This window comes from Pholcus phalangioides, unplaced genomic scaffold, assembly GCF_987345545.1.
Source record: "Pholcus phalangioides strain wild (caught in Gottingen) unplaced genomic scaffold, Ppha-v1.0 ptg000003l_1, whole genome shotgun sequence".
NCBI lineage: Eukaryota > Metazoa > Arthropoda > Arachnida > Araneae > Pholcidae > Pholcus > Pholcus phalangioides.
Window position 1 is genome coordinate 32,516,920 of NW_028301596.1, and position 11,436 is coordinate 32,528,355.

Consider the following 11,436-nt stretch of genomic DNA (forward strand, 5'->3'; position numbering starts at 1 on the left):
CAGACTTCCAAATCTATCTCCGCCTATGCGTTGCACCCGACACAGAAAACCTGCTCCTAAGAAAACCCGGCATTACGAAGCGCTGATAAACCAAGGAACACATTGCTTTATTATTCAGAAATCACAACAAACTGAGCAGTGCCCACAACCAAAGCCGCTTGAAAGTTAAATTATGCTCTTTATGCAGCTTTGCCCACAACCAAGCATTTGGTGATAAGACGCCATTTCATGCATCGAAATGGAAGAAATTGCTTATTCAAATTTATTACGCATGCGCATGTGAGACTCGTCCAAAGCTGTATTAAAAATCCACTGAAATTATAGCTGAGTGTAAAAATCTCTAGCCGCTTTGCTCTCGTCCCTTGCTCCATCGATATAACAATAATTATACAGGGCTTTCGGTAATATTGGCTCTCTTCTTTCCTCCGTGATTGGCTCCGTAACAAAATGTTTAGTTTTCCTTTGCTCCTTCAAGCGTCGACCCTCAAACTGAGGTTTCACAGATGTTTGATATTGAAAAGTCTGAGCTATTTTATAACATGTAAATACTTTTTCCGCCTCAAGAGTATTATCGCAATTAAAATTTAAAAATGCCTTTAATGAGGACATGTTAGAAATTTCAGTTCAAAATATGCACATAGTTAAAGAAGTGAACAAGTATTTTGATAATTTTGATTGATAATTTGACTGCAGTGGAGAAAAATAAAGGGACAAATGTTTAGGACTGAGGACAGTGGAATAGACAGTGATTCAAGATCTACCAACAATGGTGGAGGAGGCACCGGTAATATCCCGATGCTGAGTGAGGAGACAACAATCGACTACGAGCCTGTCCGTAGTTCTGATGGTGATGAGGATGATGTATCCAAGGAGTCTTCCGAGGTAACTTAACAATCGTGATGCTGAATTAAACTGTGCAATTTCGAATGTACGATAATGTGTTTTCAAAAACAAAACAACAATTGTATAAACATACATTTATAAATTTTAACTCAAATTGAATTGTACAGTTCATGTTATGATAGTGACCCCATTCAGTCATATGAAGTATGAGAGATTGTATATCACATGAAGTTGACGTTAGGAAATGAAATTCACATGCATCTGTGGGGAATCGAACGACCAACCTCTTGCACTCCAGGCAAGTGCTCTACCATTAAGCTACATAGCACTGACATGTTTTCTTCACTTAAAACGCCATATGAGCATTAAACGAGTCCAAGCCATAGGTGGAGATAGATGTGAAAGTCTGGGGGAGGGACCGTGATGATTGCTGGGGGGGGGGCACGATGATGTCAATTCATATATACGCATATGCAGTAGATCAGTAGGTTTCACCTTTGATGCTGCCCCCCCCCCCTCCCGTATCTCCACACATAGACGGAGCATGGGAAGCCTTTAAGCACTGCTAATAGCTCTTATTAACAATAGCCCACTGATGCCAACATATGTAGAGAAACTATGTCTCTCGTACTTTATATGAACAGCAAAGATAGACTGGATACCAAGTGGAGATAGAGATAAAGTTCGAAAACAAAATTCACATGCATCTGTGGGAAATCAAACCACTTTGAGAATTTTCTTTCTGAACTTCATCCTCACCTGCGCTTGGTATCCAGTTTTTCATACTTTGCATGAACAGTGAAGAATGACATCACTTTGCTCGGAACAGCTATAGTATCCCCAGTTTCCCCTAGACTTTCTTAGTGAGTTCTTTACCGGGTGGCAGTGCTTTTTTTCTCCAATCCTCTATTATTGCTGTGTTGCAATTTCCTCTATTTTCTTTCTATAACTATCCTTCCATCTGTGATGCAGGTTGTGCTAGTTTGAATACTCTTTCCATAACCACATGGTTTTCAAATGGGTTTTCCTTTGTCATCAAACTCTTGTCGAGCAGACTACAGAGGGCGCTAACCTATATTCGCCTTTGTTTTCCCCGCTTCATTTGAATTGCCCTTCCATTTCTTTGTTCCTGCGAATTACGTGGCCACAGAAGACGCCAACTGAAAGAGACTGATTTTTAGGGCACCAACTGAAGGGGGATGATATTTTAGGGTGCCAACTGAAAGGAAGGGGTAATTTTTTATCACCAAAATATCATTCACTTACACTTGGAAAATTTCTACAACCAGACCTAGTCAGGAGGGAGTGGGAAACATGATCTTTTATTTCTCTTACCTGTGCTAAGATAAACTCTGAATTTTCAAGAGAAAAACTTGGCTTCTTAACCTGGCATGGTGGAGTCATTTTGATCCCACGCAATCTTCATCTTGCCACCCCATGAGAAATAAATGCATCTGGACCATCTTATTTTCTACCTTTCAAGCTAGTTGTTTGCATGTTTGACAAATTTATGATATTTTTTTACTTTTTCTTCCCTCTATATCATTGATCAAAGTTTTCCGTGACGTCACTCAGACTGTCGGGTGCACACATTACATGTCAACTGACTACTCACTAGGTAATAAATTGCCCATGGCGATAGACCTGAGTTGTGCTCGCTATTAAAAAAGAAAGACATGCCAAGAGCTCACTGCTGAAATACAATAAGCAGGCAGATTTTAAATTTTATTTAACTATGATTTTGTTCCTGCAGGCATGCAAAGAAAAAACATTGATATATTCAATACCTTTTCAGAGATAGTTAGGAATGTCAAAGGAGAAGATTTCAAAATGTCCCTCCAGACGGATTATAAGCTTTCTGGTGATCATTGTTTCGTTTATATGTGTGTAAATATTTATTTTAATCCCAAAAAACCTTAAAGGATATTTATTTTTAACCCAGAAAATCACCAGAAGGTATTTATTTTGATGCAATGTTGCCAATTTTCTTTTTTATTTTGCTGAAGCTTTGCTGGGAGACACCTGGATCAAGCAGTTCAAAGAATATTTCATCAGGTCCAACTGCAAGGCTCATATCAACATCTCAGTTACAAAAACGTTTAGGTGAATTGCATTCATTTACATTTTATTTGCGTTTGAAATGTAAGTATAGCTAAATATACTGCCCACACCAGGGCAGGACAAATCTAAAAAATATTTAGGTGGCAGCCAAATTTTTCTAAGGGACCAAGCATTTTTTCTGCTCAAGAAAAAATGTTCCTAATTAATTGGTTTTTTTAACTCTTCTCCGGAACTTCATAACTTCTTCCCATGTTAACAGACTAAAGTTAATGTAATAAAACAGAAAATTTTGTGTCATCTTTAGACTCCAATTGTGCAATAACATGTAGAAAATATTATAGACGTCAATTCTGATTTTCTTGTCGCCATGGAAACTTAGCACCTGGGATTTCTCAACTGCACACTTACACATCGTATGTAATGCATAAAAAAATCTGCATTAATTGATGAAGATAAAGTTGAACCGTGATTCAACAAATCATATGGGTTGAACATTTTTTATTTGTTGAATCAAATTTTTCAAGATTCTAATAGAATAGGATGCATTCTGATCTATATGAATGTGGATGATTTAGTTTAGGGTGAGACTATTACGGGAGAGTATATACCACTCGGGCACTATTCACACCTATCTGTGATTATCATGGTCCCCAAATTAAGTTTTCTGGTTTCAAACAATGGGAAGGACCCTACCCTATGGTGTGAGAAAAAATATTCGGCCAATGAAAAAAAATGAAACAACAGAAATGTTGAAATCCATGTCATCATGAACAATGTGGTGACCACAGGAATAATAAATGTAAGTTATAAGGTAGTCAGATTATCAAGCTTTTTACTGTATTAGAACAAAATCGTCTGAAAGACAACTATAATACAAATGTGGCAAGAATTTTCTATAATTTATTACCTGACAGAGCAAAATATAAAACCTATTTTTGATTCTACTGACTGCTTTAAATACAGCTTCTTTTCTCATACCATTGGTGAATGGAACAAACTCCCCAGCTCTATTGTCGACTCCCCCGACTATGACTAGTTTTTGTCCAATATCAAACAGTATCTTTCAATCACATCCTCTTGTCTAGGCCCCAGGGCCAACAATATTGTATAAATAAATTTCTAAAAAAATCATAATTTGCTTATAATGAGAAGTCTGCTATGGTGTAGTGACAATTTTCCTTGTAATTATGAGTTCTCGTCATAATATACTTTTACTGTATTTCGACAGAGAAAAACTCAATTTTTAATTTTAATATTTTTAGAAAAACAAATATTGCAAGCAAAAAAGATCAGGCTGAAGGAGCAGAACTTCGTCATCGATGGAGCTCCAAAGAAATTGATTTCCCGTCAAAGGTGAATGATATTATTTTTCTGTGATATCGCTATGATTATTTTTGTTGTGTGTCTACATGTTATAAACTAGATTTGAATTATTAAAGTTTTAGTCATACGAGAAAGATAAAATATGTTCATCTCGAATGCTCATTTCTCTTGATTATTCATTTATTAGTGAGTTCTCAAAACAACCCCAGAAGCACAAAGCATTCTTCAGTGAGTTTTGCGATCAAAGAACCATGACTGGAGAGGGTTGATTTATTCCCTCCCCCCCACCTAAAATGCAAGAACATGATATACAGTGGAAATCCTGTATGAAACATGATAACTGCTAAAATAACAATATTACTCTATGGTCTCTCTCTCTCTCTTGATGCACTTTTCATATTCTTAGTATATTCCATCTATATAATAAGGATATCAACCTTCAGGAGAGAGTGGGTTACTTTATATATGTTTGAAAAATTTTTCCGAGCTACTTATGTGATCTAGAACAACAGATCACTTACATTGTCTGTAAATGTGTAGTGAGCCGCTTGAGTCATCTGGAATTGTGCTGCGGATTAAAAAAAGTGATGTGGAACTGTGCCAAGGGCTGTTTAAATGATTTGAACTGTATCATGAGTTTGAACTGTTCTGCCACGAGCCGCCTAAGTGATGTGCAGGCCACTTAAATGATGCAAAACTGCACCACGGGTCACTCAAGTCATCTTTAAATGTGCTGCTTAGTTAATTTTTGCAAAATTAGGTTTGAGATTGCTGGCCAAATGTTGCCTGTAGACCGTGGGTTGAACATGTATGATCTACATCAGTGATTGCCCCCGGTGGGCGATGGAATGGTCCGGGGATAGATGCTACGAATTAACATGGGATCCTATGGGTTCACTTGAGTTGTGGGGGTAATGGAACAAAAATTTTGAGAAGTAAAGTATAACATAACATTAAATATGTATTATGCATTAATACATGTATATATGCATAGCAATAAATATTTTCTCGGCCCCATAAGTATCATTATATAGAAGTTTCACTGTATGCGAAATTATATGATTAAATTTACAGTGCTGTTATCCCGGACTACTTTGTACCAATCTAGAAAATAAAAATTCAATTACCCAGCAGCTATTCTAATGAATATTTCCAAACAGTTTCAATTTCACCTGAAAAGATTTTATCCGTCAACTGAAATATTTGAGTTACTGATGCATCCACCATTTTGAATATTTGCTAAAGATATTTGTGTTGCTTGATTTCAGCTGGAACTTTTGTCAAGAAAAAGTTCTTGATGCAGTTACAAATTCTGTTACAAAATGATGGATGCAGCAGTAACTCAAGTACATGAGTTGATCGATGACATCTTTTGTCAGGCAGAATCGAAACTGTTTGAAAGTATTTGTTAGAATTGCAGCTAGCTAAATTTTTTTTATCAGGATTGGGGCAAAGTAGCCCTGAATTAATGTACTATAAGTTTCAACCGAAACATTATTAAGCATTTAGCTCTAAAGAAACATTCATAAGCTTATAATATATGTAATTTTTCTTTGTAGATTAAAAGTGCCAAAACAAGCACAGGTGCCTGTTGTGACCAAAGCTGATGCTCATCCTCTTGTTTCTTGGGAAAGCGAGAGGTATATTTACGAGTATATGAATTAATGAATGACATTTCTTCTGTAAGGACATTGGAGGCTCATTTTTTAAATTAAATTTTCTGAAGAGGCATGTTTTAATCAGTGTTTGCAAGGAGGTAGTCTGGTGAGTTGTTACATTTTGGCAGAGTGGATGTAATTTGATACTGAATATTGAAAAGATTCAAGAATAGCACAACAAACTGCATCAAGTTATTAATTAAAAATTAGTCTGTCTCAACATTTCACTTGGTTGCAATCAATAAGATTTTGATCAATAAGCTCACCATTTTGCATAACCATCTGTTTTTCGAGAAAGTCTGTATGTGATATGATTTGGCAGTTTACATTTTGTGGCCATTGCTTTGCTATACCATATTTGCATAAAAAATTTATTTACCAGTAACACATGAGGTTTTCCCATTTGCCATCATGATGTATAATACTACATCTTTTTTAATATAGTTTAGCGTCTTAAAAAACTGTAAAACCTGTCTTTAACAAAACCTGTATTAAGTGGAAACCTTTCTTCAATGGAAAAAAATTTTGGCCCCTTGATTTAAATTCCAAAATACATATTAAAAACCTGGATTAAATGGAACCTGTCTAACATGGAAGCGAAAAGAAAATTTTACAAAATGCTAAAATGATCTACGGAAAGTATTTTAGTAAGTAAATGTTTTCTGCTTGTCAATGTGGGTTCTTCATCATCCACCATGACATTAGCAAAAAATATTTCTGTATTTGATGTGATTTTAATAAGTCATATGAAGTAAGGCAGTTGCTTCCCTAGAGAAACTTTAGCAAAATCTTTCGGAAAAGCAAGCTTTTCTATGAGAATTCAGTGCAATAGTTGAATTTCCAAATGATATGCAAGACATAAAAAATTGCATGCAAGCTGCTTTCTGTGGTTGCAGTGCTAAGTATTACTTAAACATAGACAATGTACACAAACTGGACCTAACACAAAAAGTTTCAACACACATTGAAAATTTTAGAGAAACTCAAAAAGAAGAGGAGGAAGATAAGATAAATATAGTCATTTTTTGGAAGAAAAACAGTGTAGGATAGTTTTATATAGATGGTGTCAAAACCTTGGAAGAACTGCAGTAATTTTGCTTTAAAGTATTTATGACTTGGGCATTTTTTGTATGATATCTGAAACAAAACTGTTTACTGAAAGTCAGGCAGCAAAGGGTGTGAATTGCATATAGAAAATTCTTACTGACCACTGGAAAAATTAAATTTATTTATTTGCAGTACTGTTTTTAATTTTTTAGTCACTATTCGGTGATGCAACAATGCAAATAGTTAATGTATGTAATGGACTGTTTATAGTGTAATATTGAAGTAAATACAGCATGTACAGGGCGTCCATAATTGAAAGACCCTATTTTAAAGTAGCCTACAGGCAAAACCAGTCATCAGAAAATTGAGAAATTTTGTGAAGTGATGGGAATTTGTTTTAGGGGAAAAAAAATGTTGCACATGTCAGAAACCAGAGGACGTTTTATTAAGAAATGAGACACATTTAGGCATACGTTTACAATTTTAACAATTGTTAAATACTTTTACAATTGCTACTGCAACAAAACATGTTCCACATCATGGCCATCATTTTCAGATATCATGTCAAATCGCAACACGGCATGTTCCACAACTGACCGAAGTGTGTAGGGAAATGTTCAGCACGTGGCATGAAATACAAGTGTGAAATTTTGTGGAGGACTCTTCATGAAGTGATGGGATTTGTTTCAGGGGAAAAAAATAGTTACACGTTGGCACCAGAGGGTGTTTCACTCTGAATACATGTAAATTTATGTGATGTCATGCAGCAGCTGTTATAAAGCCTAGAAACATTTACACAGATCTTGCCGCTGTGGTGGTCGAGTGGTTATAGTGACGGACTCGCGATGCGAGGATCCAGGTTCGAACCCCACAGTGGTGGTCGGCTGAGGTTGGTTTTCTGTGGTTCCCAACTTCAAGGCGTAAATGCGAGCTGATCTCCCCATTAAAAAGTCTCGCCACAGAGAGCAACAGTCCTACAACGATAAATCATTCAATCATAACACTTCACTCATAGTTAGAATAATTGGTGCAGATGGCAGCACTACACATAACAAGCATTACAGAGAAACAAAAAAAAAAGCTTCACGTCAGGTTTCACTACACGTACACGCACATTCCCGCATGTTGGGGGTTCCGCGGGGGGTGGGGGGGTGTGTGGGCGGGGTGCATGTGTGGTGTAGCAGTAGTAGGTAGGGCCTCCAAAAAATGGCTCGGGGATCCATGATATTCTTAAGTCAGCCACCTCGTTGGGCAATTTGCTTGTTGTGGCGTGGTATTTGTATTTGTTTCTCAATGTGTTTGCTGCTCACAATGACGATAAGTATACGAGATCACACTTTCTTGGTCAAATTGTTTTACCAAAACAGCAATTCCACAGTAACTGCTCTATGGAAATATCAAACTTGGAAGAGAATTGAAAAAGCTCCAATGAATAAACCTTCGGAATATGATAACAAAATTTGAAATAGGAACAAAGATCTTTTTCAAACATAATTTTTCCCTATTTTAAGTTGGATTTAGTTTATGATCCCAGATTAGTCAATTATCATCAAATAGACATGATTTTGACTTTAAAATGATCTGACTTATAGACGATGCTCTAAATCTAAATGGACTCTGTCTGTAAGTCTGAGAGTAGTTGTATTTTTCTTTTTGTGCTTTATTTTATATGTCAAAATCTTTCTCAATATATGAAAACATCCTCTGTATTAGCCCTATTAAAAACTTATCTAAAGATATAATCTTTGATCTTATTCAGTTCAGAACAATTTCTCGCTGCAAGTTGTGAATACAGTATTTGAAGATGTCTGCTATGTAGTTATTATTATCTATTTTTTAAATTTAAAGCAGTTATATTTATAAAGTTTATTATTTTTATGAAAAAAGAAAAATGTATTTTTCATTCTTGTCTAAGTCGGATTGTTGTGATTTGCATGCTGAAAAAATATGTTTCTTTAGTATAAATCTTCTCTTTTTTCTCTCTTTCATTCCAGTGATGAAGATGACTATGATTTTCTTCCAGTATCGAAAACGACTTCAAGAGAAATAACGCAACAACTCATTAAAGATGGTTACAATCTTGATTTGACTCCAGATGATGAAGATCTTGATCTGATTCCCCCAAAACCCCTCGATCCTAGATGTATCTGTTGTGGTTCTATTTCCTCTTTCTCATGTATTTTGCTATAACAGTTTAATGTGTGACATGGTGAGAATTTTTCATCATGTGTAAAATTGTGTTGAAATAGTTTTTAGCTATGGGAAGGAAAAAACTGTTTGTGGAATTCAGTGTTTATCTCACCCCCCCCCCCCTCCCCCATGACGGATAGTTTCATTATAATGTATTATAGTAGCTGTATAATTATTATATAATTTATCGAGTCATGGATAATTTTAATGTGTGTAAATTATAAAAATGGCACATTGGCTTTGATTTTTCTGAAATTGTTGAAGTGCTGAATTCTGAAATATAAAGCATCTGGACAAACTGATTTAATCACAGTTACTGATAATTTTGTGAATGCAACAAACATTTTTTTTTCCCAGTTTGAACTGTGCTCCAATGACAAAATGTAATTTTTCCCAAAAAAACTGAGTTCATATTCTGGAGTCTCATTCATTAAAATTTTGTCTTTTTCTTTCAGTTTATGAGGAAACAACAGAGGCTAATTGTAATAAGTCACAAAAACCACAGCATCGTATTCTGGCAAAATATTGTTTACAAATTTGTCATCATAAAATTTTGAAAAAGTGACATAACATTTTGCCATCTGGGCAATTAAAATGATTTTGCGCAAGCCAAAGCTCACATTTTGCAGTTATGATTATTTGTAATTTTAAAAGCATTGAGAATGATTTTTGTTTGTGAATATCAATTTTGAATGATGCATGAATTTTCTGATTATTATTCAAGGGTTTTACCGTGTATAAACTCAGAAAGTGTACAATTTATACAACATTTAAAAATATATTTTTCATAGTTTTGGGATACATTTAAACTCTTTTAATTGATGCCACAACAATCCTTTCCCTTTCATATCAGTCATCTTCCGACACATTTTTCTCTTCTTATATGTTTTCTCTTCTTCAAAATGATTTTCCTTCTTTGTAAACCTTTTCCTATTACGTGTCTTCTTCGGTCACATTTCTCTGTCAGCTTATCCACTTGTTCTTTTCCGACTTCGTTAGTTTTCCCAAATGTCGTCTGTACTTCCGATTTTTGGCTGAGGTGGTCTTCTATATGTCCTAAATTACCCTTCTTAACTCGTTTTTCTTCTATTGTATTTTGGCAGCTATTGTATCCCAGAGATGTCTGCTCTTGTCTCTTCTCCCAGAGGTAGCTGGCAAAAGCCACCTGGAATGCTTTGATCATTGTTGGCTGCTTTCTCAGAAGCGAGCTTCTCGAGTAGTCAAGAGGTTACAGGATGGCATGCTGTATCCCCAGAAAGGAGATTTTTGGAGCAGAAAGAGTTTAATTGCATCCCAACTATAGTATTGGTGAAAATGTTAATGAAACAGTGAGGAGACATTCATGGTGATCATGACTTGTATTGGTCAATATATATAGAATGTTTTATTCAGGGCTTGATGAATCACAGAAAAATCTTGTTGCCAGAAAACTTTTTTTGGGAGCCAAAAATTTTTTTTCTGCAGAAAAACAATGTTTCAACTTTTACACAACATAGCAATTTCCTTCCATGTTTGTAGATACACTAATAAAATGGATTCCCAAAATTTTGTGCTGTCCAGACTCCATAGTAACCACATATAGAAAATTTTAGAGATGCCAGTACCAAATTTTTTAATTCCCATGGCAACTAGGTGCTCAAGATTTGTCGAGCTCTAGTTTTATGTAATAGCTGATGTTATATGAAATTGGAATTCTGCTGAATATTCAAGTAAAATACATTTTTTACAAAATATATACATTTGGTTATTTCACATCTCGAGAAATAAGGAAAACAAAATATGAAACATGTATTCACATTGCATATAGACTGCTTCTGTTGCTATGCATCCCACATTGTGTTGCAGATTTTATTTTTTGAAAAAAAAAGGATAAAATATTTGTCTCATTTGGATTATTTTCACAATTTAGGGTTGTTTACTTTGTTGTTTCTTGTTATTGTTACTGTCATATTTAGTGAATGGCTTGTGAGTTTACTGAAAGAAAAGAAATCTTCCACCCCATATTTGAGGAATCTTTTAGATCAGTTGTTCTCTTAACCAGGGGCCGTTTGAGGAAGTGGGGGGGGGGGGGTCTGTGAGCTTAGATGAGGAAAGCAAATAATTTATCATTTTTTTCATTATTATATGCTGAATATTATTCTGTGGAGGTGTCTGTGGCCTTTATCTCATTGGCACAAAAGGTTAAGAACCTCTGTTTTAGATCAATGAATTATTATTGTGATACATAAATATACCCATACAGTTGTTGGTGTTTGAGGATGTAATACTTGAAAAAAATGTATCTGTAATGTTTCAATCTGAAATCATCTCTGAT

At 35.2% G+C, this 11,436-nt stretch overlaps 1 protein-coding gene across 1 annotated transcript; it reads left to right on the forward strand.

The window, feature by feature from the left end:
* The first annotated feature begins 476 nt into the window (after positions 1 to 476).
* Positions 477 to 10,980, forward strand: LOC149088417 (protein FAM219A-like). The gene is made up of 5 exons (XM_089247504.1): positions 477 to 882; positions 2,850 to 2,946; positions 4,167 to 4,257; positions 5,787 to 5,867; positions 8,927 to 10,980. Exons 1-5 carry the CDS (start codon positions 715 to 717, stop codon positions 9,120 to 9,122), a joined length of 633 nt encoding a protein of 210 aa, XP_089103630.1. The 5' UTR covers positions 477 to 714; the 3' UTR covers positions 9,123 to 10,980.
* The last annotated feature ends 456 nt before the right edge of the window (positions 10,981 to 11,436 follow it).

Coding starts and splice junctions, on each gene's coding strand:
- LOC149088417 (XM_089247504.1), top strand. CDS start 715: ATGTTTAGGACTGAGGACAGTGGAATAGACAGTGATTCAAGATCTACC. Junction 883..2,849: donor TATCCAAGGAGTCTTCCGAG/GTAACTTAACAA, acceptor ATTTTGCTGAAG/CTTTGCTGGGAGACACCTGG. Junction 5,868..8,926: donor GTTTCTTGGGAAAGCGAGAG/GTATATTTACGA, acceptor CTTTCATTCCAG/TGATGAAGATGACTATGATT.